We start from the raw sequence: 17,278 nt of genomic DNA on the forward strand, positions 1-17,278 counted from the left end.
AGATGTTTTATTTTTCACTTCTTGGCTAACACAAGCTGTCATTCTACTTTGATGGGCACTGTGTGTGTGGTGAGGTGAGGTCTAACACTAGTGTTCTACCAAATCATAACTAGGGCACTGAGAATGTATTTGAAGCGATGCTATGGGCTCAGACTTTAAAATTACCTCACTAAACGGCATCCTGACTCATGCATTTCATGACTAGACCTCAGTGAGCCAAGATCTTTGTACATTTCCTGACTTTTCAATTATGAAAGGAGGAACTTGATTAGAAATCCAGGTGGCCACCCTCTTGCAGCAAATGCACTGTTTTTTTTATTGTTTTTGTTATTGCTGTTCCTAAATTTAGTTTCTGAATTTCCTTTACTGCCTACATGAGGATATTTAAAGTAAAAACTTCTCTAAAGGCCTTCTAAATGGAATGGACGTGAAAAGTGCATCTTCAGTTTAGGGAGATGTTGACCAACCATCCAGACTCTGTGCCCTGCACTGTTACGGCGTTGGGGGGTGGTCTGCCATCATGAAATTTCTGTTTTCTGCTAGAGCAATGGGTTCCAAAAGAAATGGAAGAAGTCAGAAAAGACTGTTTTTTGGTTTGTTTTTTTGTAACTGCTTCAGCATTTCTGACCATTGGGAGGTTCAGTCCGTTTGTCTCCTCCATGGTGGAAGTATCTATTATATCGGAAATCTTAAAAACAATATAAAGTGTCTGTTTGTGACCTCATATTGTTCTGACAATACATTTAAAAAGCTTTGTGACTATGAAAGCCAAGATATAAATGCTGTGGGAAACTAGAACAAGAATGGGAATGGCAACATCGTAGACTGATAGCCCTTACCTCCCAGTCTGAAAGTCTTCTGAAACGTTAATCTGTGTTGTTATGCTTATTTTTCCACTAGGACAGTGGAACATTGTTTTCACATGTGTGATAGAATGGTTATCTACTTCTTCATTGCTGCTTCTTATGCGCCATGGTAAGATACAATCTTTTGAAAAAAAAGTTTTTATCATGTTTAGCATTCCTCAGTCCTCCTTCTCTTCATCCTATCCCTCCCTCCAGTCCCCATGCACCCTCACACAGACACACACATGCCTGCATCCCCCCTCCCATTTAATTTACTTGGGTCAGATTCCAGATTTGAAGTGGAGACTTGTCATTACTTAGAATGCACATCTGGACATCACATTGTTCAAGAGGAAGTACTGTGAACTTGTGTATAGGTTGCACACAATATGTACCATTTGCCTTCCACATATACCATGCTCTGTATACCATGCTGCTGTTTGGAATACTTAGATGTTGAATTGTTCCCATGGAAGCGCTGTAAATGTGTGTGAGGAAAGCAAGCTCCCTTTTGAAATTGATACTGTTTGTCTTCAATTCATTTTACAGCCCAGCAACTGCTATATACCCAGTGCATTTCTATTTTTTTTTGGCCATTTGATTAAGAGAATTAACCAAATCATTTAGCTATTTAAGATATCTAGTGCTCTGTTCAATTTCCTTGATCCTGCTACTATTTTGGTAGAGATCAAAGAAAATCTTTTGTTGTTTTAAAACCCATAATTATAGAAACGGTAGCTTTCCTCCCTTAAGACCTCGTCCACTTTTAAACACTCAGAAGTTCATATGCCATCATTAGAAACAGTTGGCCCCCAGACTCTGGTTAATGCTGCATCAGTCATTCAAAAGAAACCTAATTATCTGTTGGAATAAAAAGTAGTGGCTGTCTTTCTAACACCTGTTACTAAACTATAGGTCTGCCTCGTATTGGAACGAGACCACTTAAAGGCTATAGTGAAGTACACCTCAATCTAAAGTAGCTAAGTTTTTAAAAAATTAAATGCTGCCCGAGGTAGATGTGCTCATTAGTAGTCTTCATATGCAGGGGATGTCTTTTCTACCTGGAAATGTTAATTTTGTAGTTATAGCCAATCAGAACAACCTTTGCTTTTCCCCATATTTATTTTTAATACAAAATTAGTACAGATGAATTTGCAGCATTTTAAAATTCATGCTTCGCGAAAGTATCCATGGTGAAATTTTAACAAATTCTCTTTCAGCACATATGTTTGGGATAAATTTTCTCATGTTCTCTCTTGGGAGAGAGATTGATAATGGAGATACTTGGTCAATGTATTAGATGTCTACTGTGGGTATGTGATCCCAGTTCAGGATTTTGTTCAGGGCTCTATTTAAGCTTTGTAAGCACATGGTCAGAAATAAGACCAGCAGCCTTTAGCACAGGTTGCCTCATAAGGAGGGTCTGGCATCATGGATGTGCTGGCACTCACTTCTACAAGTCTGCTTTTAAAGCTGGTTCTGTTTTTTAACCATGTTGGGGCTAATTCTAAGCCTTCAAGTTTGGATGATAGTTTTATCTTCGAGTTATTAATTTTGCCAAATTGCCCAAATACCTCCTTGCATATGGAGTGCCTTCTCCTCCTAGTCTTATCTGAGTACTCGCTATCCCAGTTTTCAATGACCAGAGGAAAGTACAAGTTCTTGAATTCCCTTCATTTATCACTTCTGTTCTTTCTTGTTATGTTTACATTTTTAGGTTAAATCTCCGTGAACTTGGACCCCTGGCATCTCATATGCGTTGGTTTATCTGGCTCATGGCAGCTGGAGGAACCATTTATGTATTTCTCTACCATGAAAAGTAAGAGAAAATAATTTACACTTACATTTTAAAAATTAACTGCCTAAATTTCATCTACAATTCACTTATAAGTACAATTCACTTATAATTTGCACTTCAAAATAGTAGAAATACATAAATAAAGTAGATATTATTTTTAATAAATCTTCAAAAACATTTGGTATTCATTATTGGTGGACAAATTGCTTATGGAAGGAAATGAATGGCACATGTGGTATGGTGTAGTTAAGAGGTAATGTCACCAGTCATTCTGGCATCAGTTGGACCTTGTTTCCAACCAATTAGGCTTAACCTCTGAGATTCAGTTATTGCATAAAAAAAAATAACCTTTTCAAGGTTGCTCCAAGGACCAAAGATAATCGATGTTAAATGTCCAGTATAACACTTGCCTAGACAGGAACTTAGAAGGTATTCCAAACTACAATTCCCTGAGAAAGGGCATGTTTGGAAGAGCATCTAAACTCTGAATATTCTAACTTTGGTTTACAATTTGAACCCATTAATCATAGCTCGTAGTCATACTGAGCAATATAAAAAGAAAAATTTATTAAAATTTAGCATCTTAACTCTAGAGGAGACCTTCAAGGTCTTCTATTCCAGCTTCATGTTTAAAAAATGAGGACATTCAGGACATACATCGAACTAGTGACTCATCTGGAATTAGGACCCAAATGTCATAATTCCCATTCCATGGCTCTTTCCATTACATCATATGCCTAAATTTGAGAAACTTACAAGCATGAAATCATTGTCATCAATGATTTATTAAATCTATCTATTGTGGTTGGCAAAATGAGTTGAATAAAATTTGTGTTTATCACAAAATAATAAAACTGTTTTCCTGTTTTCAGAAGAAAATGGTAGTTTGGACTATTCTCTGACTTTTAAATTCACTTTAATACCTTTTTGCCATAATTAGGAATTCTGCAAGTGCTGTACAGAATATGTAAATCCGAGAGAGCTGTTTCCTTCCTGTGTATAAATCCCTGATTTCTATCCTTGGATAAAATAGAAAATAAAGTAAGACCACCATCTTTTCTAGCATCCCCAGGCCTTCTGGTATAAACCAAACATGTCTAAGCCCATTCTTCTCCATTTCTCTGGTTTGATTACTACACAGTAGGTTTTGAGTATAAAACACCAAGAACGAGGTATTCATGTCACCCTTGTCCACTTGGTTTGCAGACATCAGGGAGTACTTAAAATGCCAATGCTGTTCTAAGCCCTGCAGATACATGCAAAAATAAAATTTGGTCTCTGCCTTTGAGGAGCTTATAATCTAATTTGTTTAGGCAGAAATATAAATTTAATTTCAATACAATCAGACTTTCTGTAGCCTAATGTGATGAGCATCACAAATTGGAATTTGTGCAGATACAGAATAAAGAGACAAAAATGCATGCCCTTTGTTCATTAAGGCTATTATTTCTTTGCCATTGATAAACTAAGTCCCTGTCCATCTTCATATTTTCAGTTCCTTGTACCTCTGATTTGGAATGGTAATGAATGCAAAGACTCTAGGATTTGAAGGGGAAAAATGCAAGGTGGATTGGATTCAACTTTAACTACTTTGGGCAGAAAACATATTCATGTTGAGTTTGATGCCTTTTCAATTATTGAAAGAAATGCCAGTCTACTGTTACTCAGCTACAGTATTTTAGTTAGAGGCCTAATGGTCTCTTACTGGGCAAATGTATTTCATTTGAATAGTTAAGACTTTACATTTCTTTTTCAAAAGAGGAAAAGAAAAACTGGTATGGAAATGGTTTCAGTGATATAGAAATATATAAATTAAATTAATTGCATTTTTGTTCCTGCAGGTATAAGGTGGTTGAGCTATTTTTCTATCTCACAATGGGATTTTCTCCAGCCTTGGTGGTGACATCAATGGTAAGAAGTATCTTCATTATTTTAGCAAGACACTTTATTTTCTTTAAATCCCTTAATGCAACCATAGATAAGATCTGTAGCCTTTCTTTCTGAAATTACAGCATTTCTATTAACTAAAGACTCAAAAGAAAAATATGTAAATAACAAAGTGCCAGCAACTTGTACTAGATATTGTCTACACTTTGGAAAATCTATAAATTTAGACATGTGTCCTCCCTTATGGTAACCTTTTGTATTTATTTGTTTCTTTTTTAAAAAATTTTTATTAGAGAAGAGATGAGCTTACTTAACAGTCATGCATAATATGCAGAATTCCCACACATCATCCCTCCACCAACATCTTGCATCCTTGTGGAACGTTTGTTACAGATTATTAAAGAATATCAACAAAATATAACTACTACTATGGTCCATAGCTTATATTTGGTATAGTTTTTCCATTCACCTCCCTCTTATTAACATCATGTATTGGTATTATACATTTGTTATAGTTCGTTAGAGAATGCTCTCTTATTTATTTGTACTGTTAACCATAGTCCATTGTCTACCACATGGTTCACTGCATTATGCAGTCTCATGCCTTGTACTATTCCATCCAAAGTGTACACTCAGTGACCCTTACTTCTATCACAGAGTTGTGCAGTCATAACCTCAGTAAATTTTTTACTGTTTTCTTTAGTTCAAAAGAAAAAATCTCATACCCCCCTATTATTAATCATTACTGTTGCAATAGTACCTTCTTTGACATTGATGCATGAATATTACAGTATTACTGTCAACTATAGTCCATAAGTTACATTGATTGTATTTTCCCCTTGCATCACCATATTCTTAACCCCTTGTAATAGTGGCATACATTTGTTCTAGTTAATAGAAGAACATTCTTGTATTTGTACTATTAATAACACTCCTCATCCACCACTGTTTACTATGTTGTTCAGTCCCTAGATTATTCTCTTTCTTTCAACTGACATTTACATACCTAGACTATCCCTTTCAGCCACAGTCCCTTTTATAAACCAGCCATGTTAATTATACTCACTATAATTTGTTACCATCAACTCTATCCATTTCCACAATTTCCACACTTTTACAGTTAAACTGATTAAAAATCCTACATACATTAAGCCCTTATCCTATCTCCTAGTAATCTATACCTAAGTTTTAACTCTATGTGTTTATTCTTCTTATTTAGTTCATATTAGTGAGACCATACAGTATTTGTCCTATTGTGTCTGACTTATTTCACTCAGTATAATGTTATCAGGGTTCACCTATGTTGTCATATATGACCCAATTTCATTTCTTCTACCGCACCATAGTATTCCATCATTTTGTTTATCCATTCATTGGTTGATGGACACTTGGGTTGTTTCCATCTTTTGGCACTTATGAAGAATGCCGCTATGAACATCGGTATGCAAATGTCTGTTTGCATCCCTGTTTTCAGTTCTTCTGGATATATTCCTAGTAGAGGGCTTGCTGGATCATATGGCATTTCTATATTTAGCTTCCTGAGGAACTGCCAAACTGTCTTCCACAGAGGCTGTACCATTCTACATTCCCAACCAACAGTGAAGGAGTGTTCCTATTTCTCCACATCCTCTCCAGCACTGGTAGTTTTCTAGTTTTTTTAATAATGGCTATTCTATAAGGTGTGAGATGATATATCATTGTAGTTTTGGTTTGCATTTCCCTAATAGGTAGTGATATTGAACATTTTTTTCATGTGCTTTTTTGCCATTTGTATTTTCTTTTTGGAAAAATATCTTAAGTTTTTTGCCCATTTTTTAATTGAATTGTTTGCCTTTTTATCTTTATATAGCATGGATATCAAATGTGTATATTTCCAAGTGTTTTTTCCATAAGTATTTTTCCAAAAATATTTCCAAATATTTTCTTCCATTGAGAAGGCTATCATTTCACCTTCTTGGCAAAGTCCTTTGAAGCACAAAAACATTTAAGTTTGTGGAGGTCCCATTTGTCTATTTTTTTCTTTCATTGTTCATGCTTTAGGTGTAAGGTCTAAGAAACTACCACTTACCACCAGGTTTTGAAGATGTATCCCTAAATTTTCTTCTAGAAATTCTATGGATCTAGCTTTTATATTTAAGTCTTTGATCCATTTTGTGTTAACTTTTATATAAGGTGTGAGATAAGGTCTTCTTTCCCTTTTTTTTTTTTTTTTTTTGGATATGGCGATCCAGTTCTCCCAGCACCATTTGTTGAATAGACTGTTCTGCCCCAGCTGGGTGGGTTTGACATAGTTGTCAAAACTCACAGATCATAGATGTGAGGGTCTGTTTCTGAACCATCAATTCAGTTCCATTGGTCTATATGTCTGAGTTTATGGTAGTACCATCTTGTTTTTACCACTGTAGCTAGTTAATATGAATTAAAGTCCAGAAGTAAGAGTCTTCCAACTTCATTCTTCCTTTTTAAGATTTTCTGGCTATTTGGGCCCCTTACCTTTCCAAGTAAATTTGATAATTGGCTTGTCCATTTCTGTTAAAAAAAAAAAAAGACTTGGCATTTGTATTGGGTTTGTGCTGAATTGGTAAATCAGTTTAGGCAGAACTGATGTCTTAATGATATTTAGTCTTCCAGTCCATGGACACAGAATGTCCTTCTGTTTATTTAGGTCTTCTTTGATTTCTTTTAGCAATTCATTGTAGTTTTATGATAACAGGTTCTTTACATCCTTGGTTAAGTTTAACTTAACTAAATATTTTATTCTTTTAGTCACTACTGTAAATGGAATTTTTTCCCTGACTTTCTCCTCAGATTGCTCATTACTCAAGTGTAGAAGCACTACTGATTTTCACAAATTAATCTTGTATCCTGCCATTCTGCTGAGCTTGTTTATTAGCTCTAGTAGCTTTGTTGTAGATTTTTCAGAATTTTCCAGGTATAGGATCGTATCATCTGTGAATGGCGAAAGTTTTATTTCTTCCTTTCCTATTAGGATGCCTTTTAATTCTTTTTCTCACCTGATTGCTCTATCTAGAACCTCTAGTACTATATTGGACCACAGGGAGACGGTGGTCACCCTTGTCCCCAATCTCAACAGGAAACCTTTCAGTCTTTCACCATAGACTAAGTTAGCTTTGGGTTTTTCATAGATGCTCTTGATCACGTTGAGAAAGTTTCTTCAATTCCTATCTTTTGGAGTGTTTTTATCAAGAAAGGATGCTGTATTTTATCAAATGTCTTTTCTGCATCAATTGAGATGATCATGTAATTTTTCTTCTTTGATTTATTAATGTGATGTATTGCACTCATCGATTTTCTTGTGTTAAACCACCGTTGCATGCCTGGGATAAAACCAACCTGATCATGATGAATACTTTTTTTAATGTGTTTTTGGATTTGATTAGTGAGTATTTTGTTGAAGATTTTTACATCTATATTCATTAGAGAAATGGGTCTGTATTTTTTCTTTACATTTTTATTTGGCTTTGGTATGGGGTGATGTTGGCTTCATAGAATGAGTTTGGTAGTATTCCCTCATTGGCTTCATAGAATGAGTTTGGTAGTATTTCTTCCTGTTCAATTTTTTTGGAAGAATTTGGGTAAGGTTGGTATTAAATCTTTGAATGCTTGGTGGAATTCACCTGTGAAACCGTTTGGTCCAGAGTTTTCATTTTGGGGAAGTTTTTGATGACTGTTTCAGTCTCTTTACTTGTGACTGGTTTGTTGAGGTCTTCTAGTTCTAGAGTCAGTTGTAGATTGTTCGTATGTTCCTAGGGATTTGTCCATTTCATCTACTTTGTCTAGTTTGTTGGTGTGTAGTTGTTCCTAGCATCATCTTATGATCTCTTTTTTTTTTTTTTTTTTCTGTGTGGTCAGTAGTAATGTCCCTGCTTTCATTTCTGATTTTATTTGTATCTTCTCTCTTTTTTTTTCCTTTGTCAGTCTAGCTAAGGGTTTGTCCAGTTCTTTTTACCTCAAAGGACCAACTTTTGGTTTTGTGAATTCTTTTTTTTTTTGTTCTCAATTTCATTATATCTGCTCTGATCTTTGTTATTTCATTCCTTCTGCTTGCTTTGGGATTAGTTTGCTATACTTTTTTAGTTCCTCTATCTGTGTAGCTATGCCATTGATTTTTAGCTCTTTCTTGTTTTTTTAATGTAAGCATTAAGGGCTATAAATTTCCCTTTCTGGGAATTTTTCCTTTTCTGCCTTCATTCCATTATGATCAGAGAAAGTGCTTTGTATAATTTCAGTCTTTTTAAATTTATTGAAATCTGTTTTATGACCCAACATATGGTCTATCCTGGAAAAAGATCCATGTGCACTTGGGAAGAACATCTGGGCAGAGGATCAACAAAGAAACAGAGCTTGAAAACGTGATAAGTGAACTAAACCTAATAGACATATACAGAACATTTTACCCCTAAACAGCAGAGTATACATTCTTCTCAAGTGCTCATGGATCTTCCTACAGAAGGGCAGTCTCCTTTTGTTCTTCCAAAGTGTTGCAGGGTGCTCTTCTGGTTTCCTGAGCTCCCAAACTGGTGGTTTAGGTAGCTTTGAGTGATTACTAACTACACTGTAGAATGAGCTGACTCTTGGAGCTTCCTACACTACCTCCATCTTACCTCTCCTACTCTATTTGTCTTTTTTTTTTTTTTTTTACCATACTTTCTGTTCATTCTACCCCCATCCCCACCATCTCCTCCCAGAGAGATATGTGATTATAAACATAGGCATTTCTGATTGAATCACTTACTATCTTAACCCTGAATCTATGGATGAGGGTAAATTTTGATATTTCTTACAATGATATTTCTCCATTCCCCTTCTCTTTACTATTTGTTTCACTTGCTTTTAAGTTATATTATTTTTCTTTCCCATGAAAGTGGTTTGTTCAATTGACCTGAAAATTTCTTTTGGGGAATTTCACGTGGAAGTGTACTATTACCTTCAGTAGGCAGTTGTGTATATGTATTTGGTACTCCTTTCCAAATTGAATTTTTCTTGAGAAGTCTATGTGTATCTGTTAATTAGAAACAAAACATATTACTACATCAGGTTTCCTTCCAACTGGTTACTTGTACCTGAATACAGCATTCTTTTGGCAGTTAGACACTATATTGATTAAAGAGGTCACAGAGTGTTTAGTTTGAACTCTCTTTCCAGCCTACAGTAGTCAAAAGAACTATGCCTATAATTTCATTTCTGAGCTCTCAGGCACATTATAAGAATGTAATTCCACTGTATATGGTTCTTATCTGTCATGAAAAGGCCTATAAAATGTCTGGGAGTTCATAGGTTTTTTAATGTTTCTTTTTCAGAGGATATGTTTTATGAGAATCTAACAAAACACTTTTCTTTGAAATATGAGGTTTATGATGGCTTTAATAATTACCTAATGCCAAAATATATTTAGTTTAGTTCTTAAAGGCAATAGAGGATAGGGAGAGGAGAGGATGACTGATATGAGAAAATCTATCTTGAAGGCCGTATAATTAGTTCAAAGCACCCAAAGCAATATATGCAAGGTCTGTGTAGGTAGGTTACTAATCAGTGTAGTAGAATTCTAAGATACCTTCTGGGTTTCACAATAACAGGTCTATCCAGAATTTTCACTAACCCAAATCTATAGTGTCATTTTCACAAATGATACAGTAACAAGTGACTGATATTAATGATAACCCATCAAGATAATCTTTGCACTTGCTCTCATAGAATTTAGAATGAAACAGGAAAATGCAATGTATATTAAATAAGAAACTATCATAGATTTTATGTCTTTGGGTTAAGTACAGGATGCTTTAGGATGTACCAGAGGAAACTGTATTTAAGCTCGTTCTGAAAGACAAGTAGGAACCCAGAAATAGTGGGGGGTGAGGCAAGAGTTATAGAAAATATAGCATAAATTTTCCCCCTAGAGAGGGGGAAAGCTCTAGCATCTTTAAAGAATTGAAATTGTTTGGAACATAGTGTGTATGGACCTGCAAATATGCAGATATGAATGGTCAGGGTAGTTGTGTTGGTGGCACAAATCTAATGTGATAAGGCTGCACAACTAGACAGAATCCAGATCAAAAAGGACCTCTAACCAACTGAACTAACAAGTAACAGTGCGAATGAAGGCTCTGACATTTGGTTCCAACCATAACAGAATAATGGGTATTTGGTTTATCTTACTGCCCTAAAGAACTATAAAACTTGAAAAGAATATGAAACAATTGTTTTTTTGGCACTGGATTCAGACAATACAGAACTGTGATCCTTGAGTAAACAGAAATCAAGAAATGAGCTTCATATGCATCCGAGTTTTCCTGAGGGCATGTTCCATTCTGCAACAAAAGGAAGTGGAACCCAGACAGTAACAGTGTGGGGGGAAGGAAACATTACTAGAACTAAAGAAAAGTTACAGGTCAAATATAAAAATTAATTGCATGTGTATATACTTGCAATGAGCACCTGGAAAATGCTGTTTAAAAAATACCATTTATGGGAGTGAGTATTGCTCAGCATTTGAGTGCCTGCTTCGTATGTATGAGGTCCTGGGCTTAATCCCCAGAACCTCCTTTTAAAAATTTGTAAAAAATTAAATAAATAAATAAATTTAAAAATACCACTTACAACAGCATCAAAAACATAAAATTTTTTTAAGTTATTTAATTCTTAAATAGCTTTATTTTAAACTGAAAAATAACAGAAAAAGGCAGCTCAATAAGTTATGGGAGCATTACTCCCAAAAAGTTCAATCTTGGCACTTATGGGGGATTGAACCCTGGATCTCATAAGCACATGCTCAACCACTGAGCTATACCCACTGCTGTCCAGGCACTTTTATCTCGTCTAATTCCAACTACTAACTCAGTTGTTCCTCTTGTTCAGAAAGATACACAGACGAATACAGATTAGTTAAATGATGTAGTCAAGGTCACCTTATTAATGAAAAAAAGGAAGAGAAAAAAATGCTTAATCATATTCATGTCACAAAACCAAGCCCCATATTCTTTTTTTTTTTTTTTTTTTTACTTTTAGCACCATTTTTCTTTTGCTACAAAAACCTTACAATATTGTGGTTAACTGTAGTTTATAAATTACATTAGTTATATTTACCCTTGTTTCACCACATTCTTAACACCTTATAGTAGAAGAACATTCCTATATTTATATTATTAACTACAATCCTCATGTATTTTTTTGTTTTCTTATTTTTTTGTTTTTCTTTTGTATATCTATTTTTAAAACATGAAAATTTACCAAAAAAATTAATGAAAAATGTGTAAGACTTTTACACTGAAAACTCTGAAACACTGCAGAGAAATTAAAGGAGACATAAATAAATGGAACAAGGTTCATGAAATTGAAATACTCAATGTTATTAAGCTATCAGTTTTCCCCAGATTGATCCATAATTTTAACACAACCCTAATCAAAATCCCAGCAGGATTTTTTTTCCCCAAGAAATTAACAAGCTCATTCTAAAATTGTTATGAAAATGCAACGAGCCTAGAAAATCTGAAGCTAATTTGAAAAATGACGAAGTTGAAGGACTTATACTACCTGATTTCAACACTTACTATAGAGTAAACAGTATGGTTTTGGAAAAAACAGGTAAATAGATCAATGAGACAGAATGAAGAGCCTAAAATGAGATCAACACTATGTGATCAGTTAATTTTTGGCAAAGGCATCAAAATAGTTCAATGGGGAAAGGGGAGAATTTTCAACAAAGGGTATAGATATCATATGGTAAACTATGAACCTCAACCTTATACCATATACCAAAATTAATTTGAGATGGATCATAGATGTAAGGCCAAGACTGTTAGGTTTTTAGAAGAAAACATAGGAGCATATCATCACAATTTTGGGATAGGAAAAGATTTCCTAGGCCATAGATGGCATGAAACAAAAAATAAGTTAGCCTTATTCAAAATTAAAAACTTTAGAGGATACCCTGAAGAAAATGAATAGACAAGCCACAGACTAGGAAGAAAATATTTGCTCTGTGTCTATATATCTGACAAAGGATATATGTCCAGAATATTTATTTTTAAACTCCTTTAATTTAATTGGAAAAGACAGTCCTATAAAAATGGGTAAAAGACTTGAAGAGACACTTCACAAAGATATGCAAGTATCTAGTAATTCCTTGAAAAACTGCTCAATGTCATTAGTTATTAGGGAAATCAGGGAAATGAAAATTAAAACCACAATGAGCTATCACTGCACATCTGTGATTGGCTAAAATTAAAGTCTGACAACACCAAATAATGTCAAGGATGTGAAGTAACTGAAATCCTACTACATTGTTGATAGGAGTGTAAAATGCAAAAATGTTTAATCACATTGTAAGATTGTTCAGCAGTTTTTCATAAAACTAAACTCACATTTACTCTGTGACCCATCAGAAATTAAAATAATATCTACAAGATTTATAAAAAGACTTTAAATACCAACTTTATTTATAATACCTCCCAAATAGAAAGAATAAAGAAATTACATTAATCAATAGACTGCTAAGCAATAAAACGGAATGAATGACTGATATACACACGCATATGGGTGAATCTCAGAAACATTACATTGAACAAAAAGAAGCTGAGACACAAAAGTATGCATGTCATATAACTCCATTTATATAAAGTTCTATAACAGATAAGCTTAATCAATGATGATAGTAACAAGAATTTATAAAAACTCATTGTACTATTCCCTTCAGATCTATGCATTACACTGTAAATCAATCCTCAATTATTTTTAATGTCAAAAAAAAGTGTAAGTTCAGGAACCAGATCACGTAGGTTCAAATGCTGAATCTGACACTTAGAAGCTCTGTGGCTTTGAGCAAATTACTTGTGTTTTAGTTTTCTCATCTGTAAAATGAGGATAATAATAGTATCTTTTTGAAGTTTAAATGAGTAAAAATATGGAAGTTCTTCAAACAGGGCCTGATCCTTACTAATGATAATGGTGTTGATAATGAAGACACCCCCTCCTGCCCCCCCATACACACACACATACACAGGTCCTTCAGGATTAACCATGTTCTAGCTTTTTGGAAGTTGAAAAGATAGTGATATCCTGAGGAACCAATAGCCAGAATGTATGCCAAAACCAATCTGTGGCAGAGCTGGTGTAGCTCAGTGGTTGAGCACCTGCTTTGCATGTACAAGGTCCTGGGTTCAATCCCTGGTACCTCCTAAAAAAAACCCACCAACCTATGTCCTAGGGTAGTCCCTTGCCTATCGTTTTAGCAGAAAGGTAAAAGCAGCATCATTGCATTCAGCAATGCAGCAGTGACCTTCTGTGTGATCTCATGCAAGTCACTGAGTCCCTTCTCTGGCCTTAGTCTCCTTTTCTCTAAAATTAGAGTTTGTATTAGATGTGTGACTTACCGTTTGGGAGTCATATACCCCTTTGAGAATCTGATGAAAGCCTTAACCCTCTCCTAGAAAAATGCTCCTAATGCACATACACAGAAAATTTTTTATCGTGGGTATCAAGTGCTCTGTAACCTTTAGGAAGTGTTTTTTAAACTTTTAAAATCAGAACAAACCTGCCTGAAGTCCCATCTTACCAAGGTTAATGAGAAACCCAATGGCAGTCAATTGTCAAAAGACATTTCCTTGTCTTTTGATCCCACAAGGCCCCTAGGAGCATATGCGAACTTGGGAAAATAGAACCAGTTCTTATACCTGTTTGTCACCTCACGGTAGTCTTGCTGACTGCTTTTAGTCTAGACCACATGGCCGGTTTGAAGTGGATGACTGACTGCATTAGAGCTTTCGTTTTTTTCTTGCTGAACTTGGCGGCAGAACCTGCGTCAAGGCTCACAAGGCTGCAGCTGTCATTGCTCAGGCCTCTGGGACATCCACATACCCCTTCCCCTTCCAAGACCCTGCCGTGATCTGGCCAGGTATCCACCCATCCTGCAGAAACTTAAGTCTTGATTCCTAGTCCACAGGATCCTGCAAGTTCATAGATGTCTTGTTTCTTCAACAGCTTCCCAAGCACTGCCTCTCTTCTCTTCCTATCATTTATACAGGCTTGTGTAATCTTGTAGATGGACTTAGGTCTTTGAAAACCAAGTGGCAGCCTAAAATCTCCTTTTTGCTCTAAAACACAGAAAGACTGTTAACTTCTCATTAAGCTAGGAAACACCTAAGCTGCAAAAACTTAAAGGCCTGGCTATCCATCTAGAAGATTAGGAAATAGCTTGTACTGGATGATCTGTGAGCTCAGAGGTCACTTCTGCCTGTAATTTTTACATGTTAGCCTTAAATAAGCTTTAAGTGCAGCAAGCAGGGGAAGCCTCAAAGAAGCAATCATTGTAGAACATTGTTGGAGGGAGGACAAAGGGAAGTGAAAACCCAGCCAAGATTTCAGTTATAGATGAAGGGCCATCAGTGTGCCATAATAGAGAGAAAGCTTTCAAAAGGAAAGAGGAAAATCAAGGATTGCAATATATTAAAATGAACTACCATGCCTGGCTATGTCTGTTCAAACATACTCCAGGTGAGCAAAATGTGCTGCTCTGTAGTGCGGGACCTAAAATGTGTGCTTAATCAAATCATGACAGTGCGAAGTGCAACCCAGGTAGATGGATGAGGGACTTCTTTTATGTTCGGTTCATGTGTACAGATGAGAATTCTGTTCATGCAGAGCTTCTTCGTTGTCTAGAAACTCAGGAAGTTTAGAGGGAATTAAAGTTATCGTTGTAGTTTATCACATCAGAGTAACATCCAAACCTTTTTATTTTTTACTCTGTTGACAGAATAACACCGATGGACTTCACGAACTTGCCTGTGGGGGTTTAATTTATTGCTTGGGAGTTGTGTTCTTCAAGAGTGATGGCATCATTCCATTCGCCCATGCCATCTGGCATCTCTTTGTGGCCACGGCAGCTGCAGTGCATTACTACGCCATTTGGAAATATCTTTACCGAAGTCCTACAGACTTTATGCGACATTTATGATCAATCTGTACTAGGTCTCCAAACCAGTATTATTTCAATTATGGCACTTGGGAGTAGGGTAGAACTGAAAATTGCACAGAAAAAAACAGATAACTGCACTGACTTTCTTTATATCTTTTAAATATAATTACTGTGAAAATATAAAAGCTGTGTTTTGGAAGTTTCCCCTCTCACAGCAAATACATAAGATAGTGAACTAATTATTCATTCCATTCCACTATCATGAAGGACTCTGGATAGACTTGGCCAACTGATGTTTACAAACCAGAATTTTGTATTTTCATTTTACAGATTTTACTACATGATTTTTCTAAATTCTAGGTCAGGTTGTAAAAGTCAGTGCAATAACAAAGCTTCCTTTTTAAGAAAAAAAAATTGTTTCTATCACCTTCCCATTAGCTATGTAAAGAATCATGGACAGAACTTACACTACTCTTTACCATGTTTCATCTTGGCATAACATGGTTATTTTTTAACTAGAAACTTTAGTTTTTTGTAAATTTTTAAAAAATATTCCATTAAGTGCATCTCTGCAGTTCTTCATTCTTGTGAATTTTTGCAGCAAGCAGTCAACATTCCACAAATGAACAAACAGTATACCTCTACTGATAGTTTTATTAAGTGTGGAGAAATTGCCAATTTTTAAAAACTGAAGTTTTCCAAACTTTTCTGCCAACCTCTGATTCTGAATCCAGTGCTGCTTTGGGCCATATACTTGATCTAGTAGGGTTTGCCAGTGATGGAAAAGTATTTTGATATCACTACCTTTTTCGAAAGATCCACCTTTTTCTCTATGCGTCTGCCATGTTTTCTTCAGGGTCTCTTTCAACACTGGATGAGTGTTCATGTCTGTGTTGCGATAGTGTTGCTAGGTGGGCCTTCTGCTCAGAACTGAAGAGCATTATGAATTGCAGGGAACAGTTGTATTTCCTGTTTGGTGCCCTATGGTTAAGCTGTTGTCACTTAACTTTACATGATCAGTCTGATGCTCATTTTAAATTGTGGAATTAAATGCATAAATTCACTTTCCTACCTTTCCTCTGCATCTGCCAACAAGTATATTTTTTTCATTGAAAAATGTTTAAAGCATCGTTACATCTGTAATACATGGGTTATATTCTGGCTCAGTGAGTGGTATTTAATGTGTTGTTTTTGGTTTTCTCTCAGTGTCTTATATTAAGATTAACATATCTATTGCTTTGTTGATTAAACTCTCCCATTGGTGTTTTACATACATTAAACAATTTTGCCTTCAGATCAGCAGCCAGATGTTGCCTGTTTCCTAGTTATCAGCTTGATCAGTGGATTTATCTATTAATTTGTTGACATTTAGGTTTGCTAATTGAATTTTTGTACTGATGTGGTTTTAAAAGAGTGCTTGTTTTGTGTGTAAATATTAGAACTCTCCAATTTTGGTGAATTATATGGGAATGAAGCGCAGAAGAACTGGTATTTACTGGTGATCTCTTAAGTAGGTGAGGTACTCAGTGATCATACCAATTGCGCCATCCTGTATGCATGATTCTCAACATCTGGATGCCTATTGTTTGATTGTATATTTTATTTTTAATATATTAACTTTCTGTGGATTCATTTAAAGTCTGCTCAAAAATAACACTGTCAAAACCACTAAAATGTATGTAAAAATTGTGCTGTAAACTAGAATAAAATTGTTACTTGGACTTGTCCCACTGCCTCTAAATTAGATGACTGTGAAAATAATGCATTTTTGAGAGCTCAAGCTCATCTAGCGTTTGCAATTTACATACATACCAGACC

General features: G+C 35.3%; 1 protein-coding gene across 5 annotated transcripts in view; it reads left to right on the plus strand.

Annotated features, from left to right (window-relative positions):
* MMD (monocyte to macrophage differentiation associated) overlaps positions 1–17,278 on the plus strand; it is a 93,997-nt gene that overhangs the window by 14,033 nt on the left and 62,686 nt on the right. For 3 of the 5 annotated variants that reach the window (XM_004457622.4, XM_004457623.4, XM_004457624.4), the window contains exons 4-6: positions 901–975; positions 2,563–2,664; positions 4,485–4,554. In XM_004457622.4, coding sequence (XP_004457679.1) covers positions 901–975; positions 2,563–2,664; positions 4,485–4,554 — 247 coding nt within the window. Of the gene's footprint in view, positions 1–900; positions 976–2,562; positions 2,665–4,484; positions 4,555–15,298; positions 17,187–17,278 lie in introns of those variants that run through there. The other 2 variants (XM_004457620.5, XM_004457621.5) reach the window with 1 other exon arrangement.

The sequence above is a fragment of the Dasypus novemcinctus genome, chromosome 21, assembly GCF_030445035.2.
Source record: "Dasypus novemcinctus isolate mDasNov1 chromosome 21, mDasNov1.1.hap2, whole genome shotgun sequence".
In the NCBI taxonomy this organism is placed as follows: Eukaryota; Metazoa; Chordata; class Mammalia; order Cingulata; family Dasypodidae; genus Dasypus; species Dasypus novemcinctus.